The sequence below is a fragment of the Muntiacus reevesi genome, chromosome 2, assembly GCF_963930625.1.
Source record: "Muntiacus reevesi chromosome 2, mMunRee1.1, whole genome shotgun sequence".
In the NCBI taxonomy this organism is placed as follows: Eukaryota; Metazoa; Chordata; class Mammalia; order Artiodactyla; family Cervidae; genus Muntiacus; species Muntiacus reevesi.
In genome coordinates this window covers 122,007,260-122,031,585 of record NC_089250.1, presented here as the reverse complement: position 1 = coordinate 122,031,585, position 24,326 = coordinate 122,007,260, and the positions used below count along the sequence as shown (strand labels likewise).

General features: G+C 41.1%; 1 protein-coding gene and 1 pseudogene across 4 annotated transcripts in view; both read right to left on the bottom strand.

Annotated features, from left to right (window-relative positions):
* WDFY4 (WDFY family member 4) overlaps positions 1-24,326 on the bottom strand; it is a 247,190-nt gene that overhangs the window by 82,733 nt on the left and 140,131 nt on the right. For all 4 annotated transcript variants that reach the window (XM_065919941.1, XM_065919942.1, XM_065919943.1 and 1 more), the window contains 4 exons: positions 13,898-13,975; positions 8,638-8,844; positions 7,194-7,245; positions 4,069-4,232 (listed from right to left, as the gene is read on the bottom strand). In XM_065919941.1, the coding sequence (XP_065776013.1) occupies positions 4,069-4,232; positions 7,194-7,245; positions 8,638-8,844; positions 13,898-13,975 (501 nt within the window). The remainder of the gene's footprint in view (positions 1-4,068; positions 4,233-7,193; positions 7,246-8,637; positions 8,845-13,897; positions 13,976-24,326) is intronic.
* Positions 23,782-23,861, bottom strand: LOC136161967 (U4 spliceosomal RNA; annotated as a pseudogene).

Genomic DNA, 24,326 nt, shown 5'->3' with positions numbered 1-24,326 from the left:
AATGTCTTGATAATGTTCAGAAACATCTTGCTTGCAGCTGCTCAGCACCTCATTCCTGGGAGCTGACGCTCCTTTGGCCCCCACACCCAGGGTGGCCCCTCTCTGCAGACAAAGGGACACCAAGCACCATGTGGAAACAGGACGGTTCCTGCCTTAGCCCCTGTTGGGCTTCACAAGCTCCTGTCTGCACAGTCTGGAGTCATGAGCCATGCGAAGCATTCCGACAGTTTCCTGCTATGTGACATCGAGACCCAGAAAGACTGAAGTTTAAGTACAGGCAGGGGAGGACATGAGAACAGCATCTTGCTAGTCCTGGCCTGCCTCTCATAGGCTGGGAAAGTTAGCCACCTGGGGGCTTCAGGCTCTGGCTTCCCCAACAAGACCCCAGAGTGAAGTGCTACAGCGTGAGACAATTAGCAAAAATACTGAAGGCAAGTACCCGCTGCACAGGCCAGGCTGATATTAGCACCGACTGTGACTATAACCTTCAGACCTTGCCCTCAGCCCAGTCAGGACTGCAGATACCTGGCCAGTCTTGGCAAGCACCTGGGAGTCATGCTATCTGCAGAAGCTCTTCTTGGTTGGTAGGAACATGGATTAGGTGAGATATGGATCTTTAGTGGTACCAAATGTGGCAGGCAGTATTTAGAGACAAAGATGTCCCCCAAGAGCCTTGTCCCCGGTTATCCCATCAAACACTAAACCAGGCACTACTTCAAGGGCTGGAAATGATTCCTCATTTCAGATGAAATTAAGATTGCAAATCAGTAGACCTTAAAATATTGAGATTACCCTGGATTACCTGGTGGGTCCAATTCCCATGAGACCTTAGCAGCTGAAGAGGAAGGTGGAAGAGTTGGTGGGAGAGAATCAATGGAGGAGGGAGGCAGAGGGGAGACGAAGGAGAGGGAAGATGAGGCAGAAGGGGGTTGGAGAGATGTGCAGGGTGAGAAGGCCACTGCAGCTGGCTTTTAAGATGCAGGAAGGGGGCCACAAGGCAGGGATGTAGGCAACCTCCAGCAGCTCAGAATAACCCCTGGTTAAGAGCCAGCAAGAAATAGGGACCTCAGTCCTACAGAGTTGTAGAACTGGATTCTGCCAACACCTGAATGAGCTCAGAAACACATTCATTCCCAGAGTCTCTAGAGAGACCCGCGGTCCTGCCAACACCTCAGTTTCAGTCCCTGTGAGACTCTTAGGCAGAAAACCAGCTGAGCTCAGAGTTTTGAGATAATAAATGTGGGTTGTTTTAAGTCATCAAGTTTTTGGTAATTTGTTATGGCGGCAATAGAAAATTAATATACCAAATGAAAGCAAAGCATTGCCATTGCCCTCTTCTTATCAAAACAATATAAAGAATTACATGTCAATATGGAGACAATATATAATTCCCTATTTCCTTACTCTATCAGGGAAGTAGGGAGGGATGGCTAGGGCTCAATAATCTGTGTAATATTCATCCTTCATATCAAGATTTCTCACCTTGGCACTATGGGCAATTGGGGCTGAATAATTAGTCTCTTCTCTCCTGAGCACTGGAGGATGTGAAGCAGCATCCTTGGCCTCTGCCCACCTGATGCCACTAGCAACCCTTCCCCACCAAATCATGTCAACTAAATGTGTCTCCTGACATTGGCAGTGGCCCCTGGGAGCAAAGTTGCCCCATGCTGAGAAGTCACATGATCCTTTAAGAACACAAAGTGAAGAAAGGCTTTTAAAGTAAGAAAGCAGTGATCTCTTAGCTGTTTTCAATTGACTGGGCAGTTACTAAACATCCATTTACCTATATGAACATATTAACAGATGATGTGTTCAAACTGTCATCAGCTGTTAGTACTCGGCAGCTGGATATTATGAATATGTATACACACATATAGAAATATATATGTTACATATGTATGTTTTAATATCCATTTTTTTAAACTTAACACAGTAGACTAACACTACTTCCATAGCCAAAATAAAAGGAATGTAAATATAATAAATCTTCAGGGCTTCCCAGGTGGCATTAATGGTAAAGAACCCATCTATCAGTGCAGGAGATGTAAGAGATGTGGGTTTGATCCCTGGGTCGGGAAGATCCCCTGCAGGAGGGCATGGCAACCTACTCTAGTACTCTTGCCTGGATAATTCCATGGACAGAGAGAAGCCTGGTGGGCTACAGTCCATGGGTCACAAAGAGTCAGACGCAACTGAAGCGACTTAGCACACACGCACTCATAATAAATCTTCATTCGTCAGTGTTTACTGACTGGCTTCTCTAGGCATGCCTCTAGTTGGGCACCTCAGGAAAAAATGAGGGTCCCTCCATTTATGAGCATCAGTACAGTGAGAGAGAGACAGGTGAAGTGGTGAAGTGGTGAAGGATAGCCTGTATGCCAGGGGCAAAGGTAGGAGGAGATGTAGGAGGCAGGGGACACAGGGAATGAAGGAGAGACAGCTCTCTAGGTCTCAGATTGGGGACAGGTCAAGATGGGCTTCGGCGAGTCAGCTGCCAGGAGTCTATCATGCAGAACACTGCAGGTAGATGAACCAGCATGAGCAAGACACGGTGGCAAGATATGATGGGGGCTTGCAAATGTGTTCTCTGGCTGAAGGCTGTGGGTTAAGCACATATCAGGACCTTATTCTTCCAGGACTGTGTTGATTGAACTGTTACCCAGATCTGAAAGCAACTAAGCAATGTGGTAGAAGCTCTGCAGTCATCCCTTTGGCCAACGCACTTCAAGCCAGTCCTTTTACCCAATGCCTAGAAGGAGCAAATCCCCATCTGACACCCTCCAGGGGTCTCTACCAGGAGCCTGCCCCTGGAAAGGACAGGCTTCAGTTCAGTTTCTGCTCCTTGCTGAAATGCATCACAGATTCTCTGAGCTTGTCACCTGGTCCTGGAAATCCAGGCTGCTTACTCAGTGGCCCATAGCTCTGCTCTGCTCTTCTCTACCCTGTGGCCAGGATAGCCCTCAGCTCTCATGCATTCACCTCTGTGTAGACCCTGCATGACTTTCTGGCCCTGCCCTGCCCACCCCTCTGCTTTGCTGGGGCCTCTTCTTCATTTACATGCATAGCAACCCAGACAGAAGTGTTGATAGATGAGATAGACGACCTTTGAAAAGGGAAGAGAACTGGTCTTTAATAAGCCACCTCACATGAGCTGGGCTTTGCACTAGTCACTTTGCTTCCATTATTCCATTTAAGCCTTATGGGAATTTTGTGAAATGGTTGCTATGGCTGTGATATTAAAGATGAGAGTAACTGAGGCTCACAAAGATGAAGTAACAGGCCATTTATTTAGTACGTGGCCACGTTGGGATTTCAGTTCAGTTCTGTTTTACTTTAAGACAAGTGCTTCATCTTCCATACTTACTTAGATTTGTGTAAGCGAGACCACCTCTGTGCCTGTACTTCAGGGAGACTCCCTAACCCTCTTTCAGGCATACCCAGAGGTCATGCACACCAACAGCCTGGGATCCCACAACCCAGCTCCAGGCATTCCCAACCATGGGTTTCCCTGCTAACTGCCCAGCCTGCCTCCTGACTGTGCACACTACGCACAGGCCCATCCTTTCCGGGGCTCACGGTGCCATGAGTATGCTTCCTCTAGGCTTGAGTGGTGGCCAAGGGGAGCTGATTTCAGGGTGAGGAATGTGGGGACAGCTGGGACAAATGGGTCAGTGTCCAAACACATCCACCAAGGCCCCTTTTCAAGGTGTGGGATGAACCTTTAGAGTGGTCAGGCTGTGAGCAGGGGACCAAGACGCTGAACCATAAGAAGGTCAAGAAGTCTAAGTTGAAATTGGCCTCCCAGTTTATTATAAAGGTCAATGTAGGACATTAGGATATATGTCATTTAACAGATTAACAACATGATTGACATCTAAACATTTTGATGCAAGATGTATGGGCATTCACATACTTGCTCTGGGCCCACAAATTTAGGAGTATGCTGGGTTTTTTTGCTCCTTCACTTCTTTATGGTGAATAGAGATATCACTTCTCATGTGAATGCAAAAAGTTTAGTTCTCTCATGTCTGATAATCTTTAAAGAGTAATCGTGACAGGCTGTGTTACCTTTTCATGATCAAGAAGCTCTTGTAAGATGACTTGTCTTTCCAGACATAGTTCTAAGAAGTCTTCAGAGTGCAGGCTTTCACGCAAGGCGGGGAAGAAGGTCAGCTGGGTGCAGTCCACCACCTCATCTCTCTCGCTCTCGCCTTCCTTCAGTGTCAGCTCATCTGCAACAGCAAAAAGGGGACATGTGTTTTGGGCATGGGCCACCTTGCATCATGAGGGAAGTGTGCAGCGTAGGTCCAAGGCCCTGGGAGGAACTGCAAAGTCTCAGAGCAGCCATGAACGGTGTAGATCCCAGGGTGTCCCTCACTGTTTCTGAAAGTGGACATACCCCTCTGACCTCATTGTGAGGTGAACATGCCTGCAGGTTGATGTACTCCAGAAAGTGTATCTAAGCCCAGTTGCTCTCGGGTCTGCAGTGACCACAGGGCGACATTTAAAAATTCACCTTCATTAATCAGTAAAGCAGTTCCCTAGAGGGTCACCAGGATTTGCTTTTTCTCAACTTTACTCTGTTCACTCTTTTTAAAAAGTGACCTTTGCCCTCCTAATTACGGAAACTATCTTCTTATTGTAAAAAAGAAAAAACTTGGAAAACTCATGAAGTTGGGAGAAATACAAAAATTGTGAAAAATTAAACAAATATTGCCCATGCACCCAGAGAGAGTGCAAATAACAATAGCTTCCATTTAGTGAGCACTTTCTCTGTGCCGGATCCTTGAATGACATTTTCCCTCTACTCCTACCTAGGTTGTAGATTCCATTCCATCCTCACTTGACAAATGAAGATACTGACAGAGGCTAATTACTTGACTCAAAGTCATATGGCTACTAACATCTGAGGCAGGATCTGAACCAAGTCCCTCGCTAGAGTCCCTTTCATCTCTAGGCTGTTTGCCCTCACTGGCCATACTTTGGTGAACTATATATCGTTTCTGTACACATATGTATATGTGCAGAAATACACGTGTGTTCATGCTGTTGTGTCTGTCTCTGCAATCCCATGGACTGTAGCCCGCCAGGCTCCTTTGTCTATGGGATTTTTCAGGCAAGAATACTGAGGTCGGTTGCCATTTCCTCCTCCAGGGGATCTTCCTGACCCAGGGATCAAACCCGTGTCTCATGCATCTTCTCATTGGTAGGCTGATTCTTTACCACCGAGTTACCTGGAAAGCCCCATGTATACGTATGCACACATATAATTTTAACATGATGAGGATTATGTTGAATTTATAGCTTTTCTTTTCTAAATTTTGCTCAAAAAAAGTTATGCCATGAATGCTTTCCCATTCCATTGAAAGTTCTTAGAAAGCAAACTAAGTGGCTGTGTAATAATCTATTGTGTGACTTCCATAAACACTCAATCTATTTCCTATTCTTTTAGAGATACAACTATTATCTATTTTGGTATTGCCAAAATCTACAGTGCTGCAATCAGTGTGTGTACATACAGACTTATTTCCTGAGGATGCACTCCTGGACACGTGCATTTGGGTACCAGCTAAGCATAGACCTATGTATATCTCTAGATCTTGTTCCTCCACCCTGTCCCGGGTGTCCACCAGCCTTGAGCAGCACACTGCACATGGCAGCCAGGTCAAGGGGGCTTCCGGTCATTCTCTTGGTGCCAGGATGCTTATCTCTTTGAAGTCCTCCCCACCTGGGTATCTCACATCTGGATGAGTGAAAGTGACTGCTGCTCACAGCAACAGTCATCACAGGCTTTCCTCAGGCAAAGAAAGCACTGTGCAGACATGGGCACCCCAGAAGGCACGGTGATCGCAGCCCTTTCTTTTCCCCTTCCTGAGTTCCCTGCTGGGAACTGGGGGTCCACACTGGAAGCACAGAGAAGGCCTGGGGTCCTAGGCGACCAGGGGAGTCTTATGTATGGTGAATGAGGGGACTCAGCAGCCTGTGGCCCTAGTCCTCATAGAACCAGCCCCGCTTTCTGCCACTGCATCCTCTGCAGCCACCCAGTCTCCTTTTGAGAAGGAGAGCAGGCAGACAGTCCCTCTAAACTTAGGGTTATGGCCCTTGGGCTGAAAAGAAGAGAAACCAGAAAATAGGTGTTAGAATGTCATCCCAAGTCCTGTGCTGCAGTGGGACCCCCAAATCAACACAGGATCAGGGCTCAAGACCCTTATTTCTGGGCTTTGTTGCTGCAGACTGGCAAGATAGCAAGCTCCACACAAAATCCAGGGCTAAGGCACTGAATGAGACGAGTTTAATCAGCTCTAGGAAGTTGTCACTTGGTTAAGGAGACGACATCAGCTGCAGCCTAGGGCACAGTGAAACTCACAGACAGGGAGTGTTTGAAACAAAAGGCACATCCTTGGTAGAAACACAAAAACTGAAATATAGTGCACGTGTCTGAGTGTGTATTTGGTATGTATTTGGATGTGTTTGGGCCTTCCCTGGTGGGTCAGTTGGGAAAGAATCTGCCTGCAATGCAGGAGACCTGGGTTTGATCCCTGGGTTGGGATGATCCTCTGGAGAAGGGAAGGCTACCCACTCCAGTATTCTGGCCTAGAGGATGCCATCACAAAAGTTGGACATGACTGAGCGACTTTCACTTTCACTTGGAAGTGTATGGGGCAAAATGATCTCTGAAAATAAGCTAGATTATCAACATATCAATTCAACCAAGTTCCTCCACGAGTATTAGATAAAAAGTAAACCTAAGGAATTCAAAGTACATTTTCAAACTGGAGAAATAATAATGACCACTGTATCTGTCATCTTTATAATCAGAGAATTCAGTGTAAGTATTAAATATCTCTTCCATCCACTTTTGCTCTAAAACATTTTCCTCCTAGGTGTTTTAGGTCACATATTGAACATGTATTTGTATTGGGCAGGGCACTTTTAAGATTTCCCTCACAGAGCACATTGACAAGATAATTTCCCTGAAAAATGTTCTTATTGTTGCAACATAAACACAAAATCCTTCCCTTAATAGAGTGTTCATGTCTGCAAGCGCACAATGATAAAAGGCTTTACACTGTCTACTCTAGACTTGCAGCATTCTTTTCCTACAATATATTAACTTGATACCTTTAAGAAGATGTTAAATAAATCAAAAAATTGGTTTAACTATTAAATTAAAAAATAAATAAATTGAATACCTTGGTTTTCAGTGTTCATTTGAGAAACACTGCCATTTCTATTTTGGCTTTCCTAAAATAAAACCAGAGAAACAGATATTAAATTTGGATACCTATGTGCCCCAGCCCCCATTCCAAAGATTTGCACAAACACACATACACACGCACGCACACATTTGACCCTTCAAATCACTCACACACTCAAGACTCAGATGCAAGGGGGGCAAAATGCCAAATCCTAAAGGACCGCAATCAAATGCAAATATTAATGTTCTTGAGTCAAAGGGGAAAAAACCCACAATTTTCCATTAAGTCAGATTTACAGTAATTACCAAAGATATGCCAAATGAGAGTAGAGAGCATCCTGGCTGTCTGTGGTATGGGCCACCCTGGAGGGGGGACCAGAGACAGGGTCTGGGGCAGCCCAAGAGACCAGAGGCCAGGTTCCACAGCCAGCTTTAGCCTTGTCATCAGCACCATGGGTAGGCTTATTTTTCCTGCCTCCATCTCCTAAGGAAAGTGTTTGAGGGAAAAATACTATATACCACCAGATGTTTATTGATAATACATTAAAAATTAAAATGTCTACTGAATAAATTAAATATAAATTTTCATTAGGTTTTACAAAGGATTTAACATGGGTAAAAGATTCTGAGGTGACGGACTAGAGAATAAACCCAACGTTGTAACTTCAGGTGGATGCAGAAGAAAATATCTTGAGTTCCAGGGTTTGGAAAGACAGCTTTTTAGAATCTCTTAAACCAGGATCATTCAGTGAGAACATGAAATGCTATTAACAGGTTCTTCCTATATTCACTACCAATCCAAGGATGATTCTTCATCATTTAAAAGGCAAAAACCTAAGTTTGACAGAGAGTCCAAGCTTCGTTACAGCCAAGTCCCAGAGACTGTCCAGATTTTCTTGCCTGGGAATCTAATCCAGTTTCAGTGTCATTTGGACTAAATGGTCACTGGCTCAAGCTTGCAGAAATAGCTGAGTTCCAGCTATTTCCACTGTAAGACTTGATATAGGATTTGCCTGCACAATAATGCCCATATGAGGGCTGATTATGACTGCTCCAGGACACAACTTGTGCATGTAGACTATGTCCATCACATTGCTCTTTTCAAAAGCTGGCATCCAGATCATTCTAATGGACTTTATGGATGTCAGCATGGTATTAGGTTGGTGGGATTGGTGGTGTAGATATGAACCACTCATATCTACATTCACTCAGACTGTAGTTAGAGCATCCCTTTTATGTACGTGGGGAATTAGTGATTCTTCTGTCAAACAGCATCAAGAATACATTACAGCACTCCTACAGTTAACTGTGGGCATTCTCTTTCCTACCTGTTCATGCCAAAGCACTCCTGATGGAAACACCAGATGGAAAAGCTAAGGAGACACCTCCCTACACATTTCCTGTCTGGAACATCCTGTCTTGTTGCATCTAATTCTTACCTTGAGCATTTCTTGATTCGGGGCCTCTAGAGGAGATAAACGTCTGATGCGTTTCCGCATACGAGCTGGTCCTTCTCTCCAATCCAGTTCCCACTGGGAGCAGGGTGTGACTTCTGCCATCTGATACCACAAGCCCAGCTCCCCAAAAAGCTGCTCCTGGATTCTGGTCCACGCATTGGCTGCCTTGATGTTGCCACATCTCCGTCTCTGGGAAGCAGAAGCATAGCATCACCCCTGGACACAGCTCCTTATCGGCCCGGCCCCAAACCTCCTGGGATGAACAGACCGAGCCCCTCATAACTGCCTGAAGAAAATAACCTATAAAGGCATCCCCACACACCTGCAGGGTGTGTAGTGAAATCTCTGGAGCCAGGACCAGGTAGGGAGAAGAAATCAGTTTGTCCAGCTTTGAGACCATTTAACTCAGGTTCAAGGAGGAGAAAAATCCTCTGCCCTTTGGCCCATAGAGCTTCATGACTGCTGTGTGCTGTGCTGTCCCAAAGGTCCCCATATACTACTCATCAGAGGATTGGGGAGCTATCTGATAGAACAGACACAGCAGCCCGCCATAACCCCTGCCCTTCAAAGTAGACAGGGAATTTAACCATGGTCCCTACCCAGTCCTACTGAAAGCACTCCTTCTAGTGTCTGGACTGAAGGTGCGATGAGACTGTTCACAGAAGCCCAAACCTTTGATATTAGTGAAAATAACTCCACCTACTATGGACTGTAGCCTGCCAGGCTTCTCTGTCCATGGGATTTTCCTGGCAAGAATACTGGAGTGGATTGCCATTTCCTCCTCCAGGGGATCTTCCTGACCCAGGGATCCGAACCCCACATCTCTTACATCTTCTGCATTGCAGGCAGATTCTTTACCACTGAGCCACTGAGGAAGCCCACATCTTCTGCTAGAGTATAACTCAAACCTCTACCAAAATACATCAACACCCCAAACTGCTTTTGTACGCCACAGTGAAGTTCCCTACATCATCTTTCAAGAAAACATTTCAATTCAGTTTGGACAGCAGAATCAACTTTGTCTGCAGGGCAAATTTTTGCAACTATTCACATATTTGATGGTATGCACCCTACATTTTAATTTTTAAGAAAACTGAAAGGTGTTAATGACAAGAAGCTCAGACCTTATAAATGTGACATAGAGAAGAAACTCATTGCCATGCATTAAACTGAGCCCCTTACCTGCTCTATCTCATCTCCACCATACAATGACACTGAAAGCGAATGCAGGAACTTCTAAGTAATTTCTATTATCCTCATGAAGGAATAAAGTCTAGAAGAGGAGAAGTGATTTCCCCAAGGTGACCAACAGCTGACCAAGCTAAGATTGAAACCAAGTCTGTCTGATTCCAGAGCCTTTAGCTTCAACCTGCATGCCTGATTCCTTTCCTAGGGCCCTGGTATTATTTTATTAAATCCTAATTTCTGCCAGTATTACTTCAAAGACTGGCAGACTTAGACGTAGATCCTGAAAATATGGACCATTTTAAATGGGAAAATCATTCTCAGAGCTTGAAAATTGTCTCAAAAACAAGACAGATGGTATAGTTCTAAGCACATGGTCTTTGGTGTCGGATGAACTTGGGTTGTCACAATATTTCTGCTTTTCACTAGCCACTTAATCTGAAGGAGACTTAGAATCTTCATCAGTCAAGTTTGGTTAGTAATATTACCACAATAATAAAACCATGGGATTATATAAGGATCGAATGAGACAATATTTTCAAGAGTTTAATATGGTGCCTCGCAAACTTAAGCAGTTAGTATTATTATTGTGAATAAAGCAAATCTTATTTCAAAACAAGATTACTTTGTTTCTCCGCAGTTCTTAAATTCATACCCAAAATGATCATAGCATTTTACAAGTACTCCAATTTTTTAATAAAAGACTCCAGGAAAATAATGACTATCCAAAGTCTTTATGGATTTAGTTATATGAAATGAACACTTGTTTGGGGAAAATGTTTCAGCTCCTTGGAGACTATTGTTGCATTTGTAGTTCCACATTGAGTTTCACAGAGGATAAACAATCCCATGCTACTGGGTTTTCCATCTGGAGTTTCAAATTAGTCTTTTAAGATCATTCCTTCCACCTTAGGGCTCCATTTGTGCAACCTGGAGGTTCACGGCTGCCTGAGTCTGCATCACAGGGCAAATGTGTTTTCTTGAATATCTGTAGTCAGACATACGAGCGTCAGTGATAGGGTCCCTCATTCATCCCTCAGAGATGAACAATTGTTTAATCCATAATAGAAGGCTATATGTGGTCCCAGGACAGAGGACATGACGTGACTAAATAAGCAAAAGTCCTGAGTTTCTACCCCTGCAAGGTGTTCATAAAGCCCATGTTTATGCACAGGGTAAAGTCCTCTTTCAGTTCAAACCACTAATGGGCCAAATGCCACATCAGACCCAGAGGCAGCGATGCTGGTGAATTAGAGGGAGCTATGATTCTTGGCTAAATAGAAACTCTTGGGTAGCCTCATTGAGGCTTTCCTTCTTGGCAACCAGCCCTTCTCTACTTCCAGTCCCAGTGCTGAAGTATGGCTGATCTGACTTTGGTGGGTGATGAATGGTTATAGGATGGGTTAGTGAGCATCATTTATTGGGATTGGAACTACTGGTCTCAAAAGCCCATACAGAGCAGACTGCAAAGAGGTGGGTGTGCACATACTCAAGGCCACACACCCCTGCTCTTGGCAACCTTATGTCCATCAGGAAAAAGCACATGATGTATATGCACCTGAGGTAGACACAGCCTATAGACAGGTCGCTTAGCAATGAGACAGTCCCTCTGCACAAGTTAGATGATTTTTCATCCTTCATATGAGCTCTTCCTAGTTCCAGGATGTATAACCTGGGGAGCAGAGCATGAGTTCCCTCAAGCCTCACATACTCTCCTCCATGGGCCCTGGTGCCTCAGACTATAGTAATCCTGTACATTTGTGTGTGTATGTTTGCATGTGTGTGTGTGAAAAAGAAAGAGGGAGAGAGGAGCCAGATTCCTTAGAGAAGAGCTTGAATATTTGGATCCAGCTCTTCTTCCAGAAGAAGCCTGATCTTCTCCTGGGTCTTTCAATAACACAAAACATTTCATGTGTTGCCTAAGCCAGCTTGGGTTGAGTTTCTGATACTTACATCTGAAAAAGCTGGGACCAAAACCTAACGGATACATAGAGCCTGAGCAAGAAATGGAAACAGCCTGTTGGCCCCCTCAGTTCAGTTCAGTTGCTCAGTCATGTCCAACTCTTTGTGACCCCATGAATCACAGCACACCAGGCCTCCGAGTCCATCACCAACTCTCGGAGTTTACTCAAACTCATGCCCATCGAGTTGGTGATGCCATCCAGCTATCTCATCCTCTGTCGTCCCCTTTTCCTCCTGCCCCCAATCCCTCCCAGCATCAGGGTCTTTTCCAATGAGTCAACTCTTCGCGTGAGGTGGCCAAAGTATTGGAGTTTCAGCTTTAGTCTCAGTCCTTCCAATGAACACCCAGGACTGATCTCCTCTAGGATGGACTGGTTGGATCTCCTTGCAGTCCAAGGCACTCTCAAGAGTCTTCTCTAACACGGCCCCTAGGGAGCCCAAAAGAGAACAGACAGAGCAGTGCCCCTCTCACATTTTTTTTAAAAAAGGGGCCATTTCTGGGGTGGAAGGCATTTTGCAAAGAGCTTTAATCTGTAAAAACTGTAACTTAAAAAAACCACAGACCTAGTGAGGAATATCTGTAAGGGATGATGAGGACTCAGTGTAAGAGCAGACAGCCCGGGTATATGGCACAGCAGAGCCCAAAGCAGCCAGACCACAGTGAAAAGAACAAATAGAACTAAAAATGGCAAAGGGGCATCCTGGCAGAACCAGAGCAGAGGCATCTGTTTCCACCAGTACCTCTGGAGTGATGAGAAATTTGGAGAGTGAATATCAGAACTGCATGATTTGCTGGTGATGAGATGATGGAGTAGAGTGATGCTTGGGTTAGCTTCCAGGGCACTGGGTGATGTTATCTTGTCATGTCAGGAGCACCTGCATCTCCAGCGACCTCTTGGGTGTAGGTAAAATGCTTAGTTGAAGAAGTCTTATGTAACCTGTTACTGAGAGTCGTGTGGGTGGGGGCCTGAATCTCATTATCTCTACCCTCTTGGGAGGACCTCGTGGAGGGTACTTAGGAGAAGCTGTCCTTGAAGAACATGGCATATTTCATGGGCCTGATTTCTTTTCAGACCTTGGACTTGACTTCTCAGGAAGTGGAGTGAGGCTACATTGGGAAAGTGTGCTGCTGCTTAAAAGAAAGTAGGGTGAATGCTCCAGACCCCACCATCTCCGTCAGACAGTGATAATATCTGCATTCTTTAAAACATCAAAACAATCTGTCTTAAATATTTAAACACTTGGAAAGTGTCCTTATGGATTAGCTTCAAAATGCTGATTTTCTCAAAAATACCTCAATCAACAGTAAAGCTTTACACAACTTTCTCAAGCACTCTCTGAGCCCCAGACAGGCCACATGCTGAAAATGAGCCCGGCTGACGCTCCAGGAGACTGGACCCTTGCCTTCTGGGCTCAGAGCCTCTGCTGAGGTTCCGTCCTTTCCCATGAACTTTCCATCTTTCAAATTTCAGCAGAAATCCACCAAGGACCAGACAGCACAACTGTCTTAGCTATGAGCAAATCTTCCAGGCATTTCCAACCATTAGAAGAGAAATGGTCACTGGTCTTGACTGGATGCTGATTTGAAAGTTTAGATAAACAATGTCACCTGTCTTGAAATGGAACAAGTGTGATGATGGATAGTCCTAAATAAAGGATGCAATCCTAAATGATTCATCTTATTTTTCCCCCAATGGCAACTGAATTTATTAATTGTATTGCTAGTCCTGAATGAAGTCAGTGAACTCAAACAGTGAGGTGTTGACATGCAAGGGCCTGTCCAAGGGGCATAGATAACAGAGTCATGCCCCTAGCTCCCAGCACAAAGTCTGAGGCACCCTGGGCTCTTGATGCCTATTTACTAGTAGGTGAATGAGTAGATAAGTGAATGGACACACTGCCTATCTCTTCAGCTGCTAACACTGCGGATCCGAATTCCATGGCACAGGTCTTGCAGGTAGAACCGACTCACTAATGATCAACTATTTTCTGAGCCAATTTAGAGTTTAAACCAAAGGCTCTTGTGAATCTTTATTTCATGTTCAAGGTGGATTCCAGTCTAGTGTACAGAGAAAGACACTGTCTTGCTTCTTACCTGCACATGATCTTTGTATAGAGATGCATATAGTTCTTGTCCTCTTCGTCTGTAGTTCTCAATACATGACAAAAAGTCCTGGAGAAGAGAGAAAGCAAGCCACAGCTAGTAACAACTGTGATTTTAGATAAGAACTTCCTGCTCTGGCCAAGTGCCAGAGGAAGTAACAGTCACAGGACTTGTTGGTCAAATCATTCACAACCTCATGAATACATGAATCACCTATGCTGTTACATACACATACAGATTCACATACATGTTTATGGGTTACTTTTACTTCTAACTACATTGAACCAGGTTATAGCAAATAAATCTTCCTCCCAAGAATAACTAGAAAAGCTAGAGCATAATATTTAAATCAAAAGGGAGTTCTAAAAAACATTCAAGTAACATATTTATAGAACAGGGCACCCAATGATAGTAGAATACACATTTTCAAGCCCCACAAAATATATACTGAGACAAACTACATGCCAGACCATAAAATAAACTTCAACAAATGTATAAAAAATTGAAATATGCAAAATATATTTTCTGATCATAACAGAATAAATCTGAAGTCAGTAACAGGAAATCTCCAAACACTTGGAAACTAAACAGTATACTTCTAAATAACCCATGGATCAAAAAGTAAGTCTCAAGCGAAATTTTACAAAATACATTGTATTAAACAAAATTGAAAGTAGAACATATCAAAATTTGTGTTGCATAGCTAAAACAATGCTGAGAGGGAAATATATGCCATCAAGTGCATACATTAGAAAAGAGTTAAGTTTTAGAAAATTTGAACAGATCAATAACAAATAGGGAGACTAAATAAAGTAATCAAACATTTCCCACACACACACCAAAATGCCCAGGACTAGATGGCTTCACCAGAGATTTCTATCAAACATTCAAAGAAGAATTAATACCAAACCTTCGTATATTTCAAAAAAAAATAGAAGAGGGAATACTTTTCAACTCATCCTAAGAGACCAGCATCACTCATACCAAAGCTAGGCAAAGATACCACAAAAAAAAGAACACTGAAAACCAATACCCATAATAAACACAAATACAAAAATTCTCTATAAAATATTGGCAAACAATTCAACAGCACATTACTAGAATCGGATACCATGATGAAATGGAATGTATTCTTAGGATGCAAGGATGGTTCAATGTATGCAAATTGATTAAAAAGATAGCAAGAGAGTATTACATACAACTAGATACACATAAATGTGACAACTGAGACTAAATGGACAAATTCTTTGCAAAAGCACAAGCTACCAAATCTCAACCAATATAAAATAGATCATTGGAATAACATACAACAGTTAACGAAATTGAATTCATAATTTAAATACTCTCCCCAAATAAATTTCCATGTCCAGATGACCTCACTTGAGGATTTTACAAAATATTTAAGCAATAATTAACATACATTTTACAAAATGTCTTCCAGAAAATAGAAAATATGGGTACATTTCCCAATTTGTTTTATGAAGCTAGCAATACCCTTATAACTTTATATCACAACCAGACAAAAATACTACAGGAAAATAAACCTAACTTTCACAAATAGAGATGCAAAAATTCTTAACAAAATATTAGCAAATAGAACTTAGCAATACATAAAAATAATCACATATAATGACAGAATGGAGTTTATTTCAGGTATGCATAGCTGGTACATACCCAAAAAGCAATCATTGTAATCTACCATATTAGTAGGTTAAAGAAGAAAATGATGTGATCATATCAATTGATGCTTGATAGTATTTGAAAAAATTCAAACTTCATTCACTATAAAACTCTCAGAAAGCTAGGAATAGAGGACAACCTGGTAAAAATCATCTACAAAAATTCACAACTAACATTAGATTTAATGCAAAGCAATAAATGCTTTCTCTCTAAGACTGAAAACAAAGATGTATGCTTTTATTGTTCTCATTCAACAAATTGCTAAAGTGTTCAGATTTTATACCAGAAGCACAATTCAGAAAAGGAAAAATTAATGAATTTGATCTCATCAACAGTAAAGCTTTTGCTCTACAAAACTCATATAAAAATGATATAATTAGCTACAATCTGGAACAAAATATTTGCAAATCATATATCCATCAAAGGACTAACATCTGGAATATATGAAGAAATTTAAAACTTATGTGCAAAAAAAAGTCTACGAGAATATGTGCAAAAGATATGAATAGACATAAAGAGGATATGAAAATGGCAACAAAGCACATAAGGACTGAGTTCTACATCAATATCCATTAAGAAAATGAAAATAAAAAGCCACAATGAGATATCACTACACTTGTATCTGAATGGTTAAATTTAAAAGACGACAACAACGAATGCTGGTGAGGATACAGAGAAACTTAATCACTCATGCACTGCTGGTGGGAATGTATGGTACAGTCGCTCTGGAAAACAAGTCAGTAGATTTAAAAAAAAAATCTAGTCAACCACCATAAGATCCAGAAGTTGTAACCTCTGGGGATTTATCCCATGAAAGAAAAACTTATACTCACACAACAATCTGTACATGAATGTTTATAGCAGCTTTATTCATAACAGACATAAACTGGAAACAACCGAGATGACCTTAAACAGGTGAATAATTAAAGAAAATGTGAAACATCTATAATGTGGACCACTGCTCAACAATAAAAAATAATGAACTGTTGATACATACAACAATCTGGATGAATCCACACAGAATTATGCTGAGGGAGAAAAAAATCCCCAAAGGGCAACAAGGGGGCTTCTTGTAGTGATGGAGATATTCCTTGTTGTGACACTATATTTTTTTTTTGCAAGGTGATACTATTTGGGGAAACTGGGTAAAAGGTATATGAGATCTCTCTGTATCATTTACAATTGCATGTGAATCTACAATTCTTAAAATAGAAAGTTTAATTTTTAAAAAAGTCATTGAGGGCTCTATCTTCACCATTTGAAAAAAAATTAATTCTGGGAACACATATAATTATTCTAAATCAATAAGATTAAAAAAGAGACATTCAGTGGAAAATTTTTAAAAAGAAAAATTTGAACAGGCACTTAGTTAAAAAAGATGTCAATGACCAATACACATATAACAAAGAGGTCAATTTCATTTGTCATCTGGAGGATATAAACTAAAACCACAATAAGAATATCTAAATTCAAATAGCTAATAATGTCATGTTTTGATCATCACATGGAGCAACTGGAACTCTCTTACACTGCTAAATTGGTACAACCATTTTGGAACATTGTTTAGCAGTGTCTTAAAAGATGAGTATACACATACCCAGAGAACCAACAATTTCATTTCTAGATATATACTTAACAGAAATTCATGCATGTGTATTCCAGAAGACATGTGAGAAAGTTGGTAACAGCAGTGTTTGAAGTAGTCCCAAAGTGAGAACAACGCAGGCTTCCATCAGGAATAGACTAGATAAATAAATTATGATATAGTCATATATTATATCCTCTATGGTAATGGTTCTTAAAAATGTGGTTCATGAAACCCTAGTGGCTCTTAATACCCTTTCAGGGAATCTGTGAAGTCCCAACTATTTTCAAAATACTAGAACACCTTTGCCTTTTTTCACTGTGTTGACATGTGCATTGATGGTCCAAAAGCCACGATGAGTAAAACAATTTTCATAGTCCAAATCAAGACACTGGTGCCAACTGTACAGTAATCATTGTACATAGTCCTCATCAGCAGGAACTCATAGGGAAAAAAAAATCTTCACTTAAGATTGTCATTGATGAAAAAGTGCAGGATTAATTTTATGAAATCTCAGTCTTTGAATACACTTCTTAATAGTCTATGTGATAAAATGGGAAATCTACATAAAGCACTTCTGAATACCAAAAGCCATAGTGGTCATTTCAAGGAAAAGCATTTGTATAATTGTTAGAGTTGTGAACTGAACTAGCTACTTTTGGAATAGGACATCATTTTTATTTGAAAGAATGTTGTTGTTGTTGTTTAGCTGCTAAGTCAAGTACAGTTATTTTGCAACTCCAAGGACTGTAGCCCACCAATCTCCTCTGTCCACAGGATTTCTCAGGCAAGAATACTGAAGTGGGTTGCCATTTCCTTCTCCATTGGATCTTCCCCACCCAGGGATCAAACCCACGTCTCCTGCACTGGCAGGTGGATTCTTTACTGATGACCCACATGGGAAGCCCTTGAAAGAATGATTGACAGACAAAACTAAAGTTATGAAGACTTGGGCATTTGGCAGATATTTTCTTGAAAATGAACAAAATGAACCTGTCATATTAAATAAAACCACTGACAGTATTTGCAGCCTATAATAAAATCTGGGCATTCAAATTTCAAATGTTAGAATATTGGAAAACTTGTAACTGCCTTTGTGAGCTTGACAGTTTCTCAGTAGATAAATATTTTTCTGATAGATTGGTGGTATATGAATATGATTTTTCCACGTTGCATAATGAAAATCAACATTTGGGAGATCTTTCGACTCAGGGAACCAATGTTTTCGCTATTTGTTATATGCATGTTCCAAATCATGTATGGGTTAAAATATCCATTCAAACTACAAGATAGTAAATACATTTTACTGTAACAGAGTACAAAAATTTCACTGATAAAAGTTTCAAATAACTTCCGAGAAACTGCTACTTGTTGAATTTTGGTGTAGTATCAAAGAATAATATCTATAATTTTCTAAAAAGTTTATTAAAATACTCCTTTCTTGGGACTTCCCTGGTGATTCAGTGTTATGACTCTGCACTTTCAATTCAGGAGGTGTGGATCGAAACCCTGGTCAGGGAACTAAGATCCCACAAGGCCACAGAGCATGCCACCCTCAAAAAAATACTCCTTTATTTTCTAACTTCATATCCATGAAAGATCAGATTTTCTTCATTTATTTCATCCAAAAAAAAAAAAGAATTACAACCAATTGAATAAAAGGCATATATGAAAATCCATCTGCCTTCTACTAAGCCAGATAGATATTAAGGAATCTGCAAAAATATAAGACAGTACTACTCTTTTCACAATTTTAAAAAAACTATATAATTTTTTTAAAATGTTACTTATGCTTGCATATAAATTATATAGATTTATTACTGCTATTTTTAAATTAATTAATAAATGTCATTTTAAAAATTCTGTTTTAATTTCTTACCCAGTAAATATCAGTAGATGCAATCTATATGATACAACAGCTCTTTGAAATCTCAATAATTTTTAAGAGGGTAAACAAATCTTGAGACCAAAAAATTTGAGAACAGTATGAAAATGTTGTTTGGTTACTATAAAAATAAATGAACTACTGTTTCATGAAATAACATGGATAAATCACATAGTTTGGAATGAAAAAAAACAGAAGAGTGTATATGTTATTTCATATACATAAAAGTAAAGTGTAGAAAGCTGATGTATGTTAGCTGCCAGGAAATTGTCTACTTTGAGAGTAGAAGGTGCTAGTGACTAGAATGGGGCATGAAGTTGGGGGTGCTTCTAGGGAGCCATTAATGTTGTATTCTTTAACCTGGGTAGTGGTCACACGTTCACTCCATGAAAATGCTTAAATTTGTATATTTGTGACTTGAACACTTTTTTCTATGTGTCTCATAGTTCAAGAAAATGGAAAAATGTTTATCAACAAAGACTCAAAACTATGGAAACAATATAATTTTAAAACCCCAGTTAATGTTTTGGAGTAGTGGGGATAGGGTGATTTCTTTCTTTCTCTCTTTTTTTGTTTACAAAATTTTCCTTAATATTGCTGTTACATGTTTATGCACATTTATAAGGAACAATCATTGTGAGCACTGCAAATGACATAAAATGCTGACAAATTTGACTAATTTTACATCTAAGGCAAAAGCCCAGTCTTTTTCCTAATATTATACTTTGGAGACGTGCAGCAGAAGAGAACTCTTGGGGGAACTTGGACGCAGAGCAGCTCTGTCAAAAGGAATGTGCTCTCTCACTGAAGAAGGAGAGGAAAACATGGCTCTGTCCCCTTGAGCGCTGAGCAGGTGAAGGCTTGCAATAGTGGACTAGGAGGATGGGCGAGGGACCTGACCAAGGGCACCTGAATGGTTTATATAAGTGTCGATAGCCCAAATATTTGTTATCCTTCGGTCTGTTCTCTCAACTTTCCATCCAATAACTAATGTGCACATAGCACTTTACAACTGACAAAGGAGTTTTCATATGCATTATCACATTGCATATTTAGCCACCTGACAAATCCGTATTATGATGATTCCCATTTTACAGAACAGGAAACTGAGGACAGGTGACCCCAACAATACAGGAGCTGGCAGCACCAGAAGATGACGTTTTAGATCACCACAAGCCTTTCTCCCACATGGTTTCCCCTTGTGCACCACCACAGTACTAAACGTATTATTGATTTGCTATTGACTTTTAAGAACTTTCGTGCCCTGGAGAGTTGTCACATTCAGGATGTGGAGACAGGAGGAGGACGATTTCGGTTGGTTCAAGGGCAGAAGCTCGTCTGCCTGGGCAGCAGTGAATATGACTCATCGATGGGGGAAAATTTAGAGCAGAGCTCTGCATTACTTATTGGAGCAAAATAGCCTTTGCTTAGCAACTGTCTGTGTATTAAAGAGGTTAAGAACCTTTGAAGTAGAACCAAGGGCCTCAGAGGGCTGTTTGGAGATTTGAAAGGCAAAGCAGGTCTGGTTTAAAGAGCCTGTGCCTTGCTGTCCCAGTGCCTCCTTAGGGAAGGGTTTGGCTACAGAATACAGATCAGATCTTGGAAAGGAAAACAGGATACAGCCTATCTGGAGGGTCACCTGTAAGTGAGCTGACCTCAGCTTGGTCGTACCCACCTTTGCCAGGAGCACCCCTGGGGGTGGCCATCTGCTGGTGACCCTCCTGTTCAAGTTCTCCCACAGGAAGCCCCTGCTGTCACTGATGACAGTCATTATATTGTTTGTTTAAAGCATCATTAGTCCTGTAATCACAGTTGTATAGCCTCGCCAGAAAAGAGAAAAGCCAATATCTAAACACAACCCCTCAGATCCTGCTCAGAAACTTAGTACCAAGATTACAGTTGTAGGCCCTGGCCTCTCCAGCCACGTATGGCATGGTCTGGGATTGAACTCAGTAGTGAGAAATTCCAGTGTACCTACCAGTGCTGACATATGCATGTTATTTTCATCCTGACTCACTATTTTCACTGCTAGTCACTTACTCCAAGGAAATCATAAAATATATGCACAGATAGTCACTAAACAACATTTTCCACCATCCTGCTTATAGCAGCACAAAATAAAACAATTTAAATATCAACACGTGGAGGGATGGTTCATCCTTACTGCCGGGTATTATGCAGTCACCACAAATTACATTCACACAGGGCCACCACTAGTCCGTACAGCACCTTCGTGTTCCCTTTGAGCAAGCAGATGAACTTACAGTTGAATAGCGGGACAAAGGCTGAATTTCAGCTTCCTTTTGCTACTCTGGCCAGGTGCCTTTGTGCACAACCTATACAACCGTTCATTGCAGCCCTGGTATCAAAAAAGTTCTGATGATATGTAACCAGGTTTTTGATATATTGAGATTTTTTAAAATGAAGTTAGAAAATAATGTGCTAACAACAATTAAATGTGCATAGATTTGCATGGACAAGGAAAACTGAAAGAAAATACAGGGTGCTGATCATTAGTGCTATTTGCTAAATATTTCTAGGTCTTTCCTCCTGCAGATACATGGCATAACCACTTTTCCTGTCACCTTTGAGCCAGGTGAGGCCAGGGAGGTGTGCTGAAACTTTAAGGGCTCAGGCTCAATTCGCTAAGCTCTTTTTCAACTGTCACGGCAGTACTCAAAGTTCTAAATGATGACTGCTCCCTGAGCTGGTGTCACTGGGTGAGGTTAAGGCACAGGAGCCTCATGACCAACTCAGAGTGTGGCACACATGAGAAATAAACCTTTGCTATTTTAGGCCAATCAGTTTTGGGAGTGTTTACTACTGTAATATAACTTTTCCTGAATAATACACACACAAAATATGTTAGGAAGGGTTATAGTAGAATTGCATTGAAATATATTTGTGATCAGTGAAAAAAGATCAGAGAGCCAAGTGAAAGCAAGTGTGAGATCAATTAAATGTTATGAGCAAAAAGCTCAAACAATTTGAACAACAAAATAAATAACAAGCTTGGTGGATTATAGCCCAAATTATAAAATAAATATGGATGAGTCTCTACAGATATAAATAAAAGATTGAATAAATTAATTAGGGGGGAAAGAGACAAACCTTTCAAACAGAAGAATTTAGAATAATGTGTACAGATATTTCCCTTGTCAGGAGGCAGAGCTTAATTGCCTTAAGAATGGGCTGGTCTTAATGACTTGCTGCCAAAGAATAGAAGATGGAAGGGAAAATAGTAAATTTACAGTGGAGAAATCTGGCAGACCCCATCGTGACCATGTGATGAGAGCTGACATCACCAGTGATGATACTGTGTGGGTGTCAGGCACCCCTGACCTGATACGGTATAATGAGAAGGATGTGTCTCCTCTGTGGTCTTCCTTCCAAAAATTCTTAACCTCAGGATAATTATGAGAAGAATGTTTAACAGACCCACATTGAAGTACATTCTACAAAATATCTGACCAGTACGCTCCAAACTGCCAAGGTCGGAAAAATAATTAAAGTCTGAGAAATTGTCAGAGTCCAGAGGAAACTAAGAAGACGTGACAACTAAATGTAGTGTGGTGCCTTGGACTGATTCTTGGATTAGTGGGAAAACTAGTGAGAGCAAAATATGACTGGAGATTCATTACTAGTAATGTGCCAATGTCAACTTTAATTAATGTACTATGATAAGGTATAACCGGAATAACCGGGGAAATTGGGTGAAGGATATAGGGAGGTGTTGAATATAAATACGAAAAGTACATGGAAAGTATTCCAAAATAAAAAAGGTATTAAAAATACAATGGAATTCTCACAACCCTGTCACCTAAGTCCCATGATGAAACTGAGATGGAATAGATGAGTCTGTTTTCTGAATTGGATATAGCTCCACATATTTCTTGGATGTAAACAATTCATTGTAATGAGTATAATTCTCATGCTTGAAGATAAATAATTTTTGTTAAGTCTTATTCTCCCCAGACTGCACAAGCCAATCACTTCATCAGACACTTAAACAGAGAAATAGTAATTCATTCCCCAAATGGTGGAAAAGCTGCCTGATGGATGTACAAAGGATGGTACAGAATACACGAAACAACAAATGATATTATTCTCTATCAGTAATCTTCTCAAACCTCTCAATAAATATCTTTTAAGAGTATTGTTGCCAAATTGATTTTCATTTTATTAATAGGCTTTAAAACTTAACTCCATATAACATGATTCCACTATAGGCAGTTTTCCTTATAATTTTTTAAGATGTCTAAATATGCACTAATGATCCATAAAAGAAAAGCAATAACCACACTGTTTGATTTTAGTGTCAAATCCAGATTCCTTTTTCTGGCCAAAGAAACAAGTGACAGGCTCAAGTTAAACTCAGGCGATCTCCCTCCCATTCATCCTGGCAAGAGTGAACTGTGGATTTGGAAGCGGCTTCCTCCACCATAGGGCCCACGTTCTCATTGGCCACACTGGTCATTCATTGGTCACCTCTCCTCCACTGGTACAGGCTGAGGGGCTGGATTCACAGTGCCAGTAGTTGGGTGGCAGTGAGCAACCAAGGAAAGTATGTCTGTGTAAGTCCTTTTCTATTATGGCATAACCAGCAATTATCAGGAATACTTTTATCATTCCTAGCACACCCCCTGAGGGCCCCACAGCAGAGTGGTAAACCCTGCAGAGACAGTGCTCCACATCACAGTGACTGGCTTCCTCACCTGAATCCCCACTAGAATAAACTTTTCAATTAGCAATAATCATGCCTCAGATAAACCTCATTGGCTATGATACTGCCACTGCGCAAAACTTAGAATAAACTTTTCAAGGGCATTGTCTATCTCTGTCCCCAACAGCCTGGCAGATGCAGACAACAATAGATAAAAGTTTGAGAGACTGAAATGAAGCTCGTGAGATTTGTCACTTCTCTGAGACAAATTCTCTGCAGCTGGTCGCTTCCTGCCTGGAGTAAAACACTCCTCATGGTCAGGATTAATGAGACCCAGGAGAACCAGGTGACAAGACATCCAGATCTGCAAAGAGCAAGAGTCAGGAGCTGGGCAGTTCTGGCCCTCACTCCCACTCCCACGTTTAAACCCATCTGAAATTCTGTATTTTCCTGGTTGTGAAATGTTCAATAAACAGATTACCTATGTAACTTTTCTGTTATTCCTTCTCTCCATAAAGGCTGATGTATCATCTGCCTTCAAAAATAAGTTCTTGGTGGAGACCTGGTTTTAGTTAGATGATAGAAGCAGTTAATGAGAAAACAATGA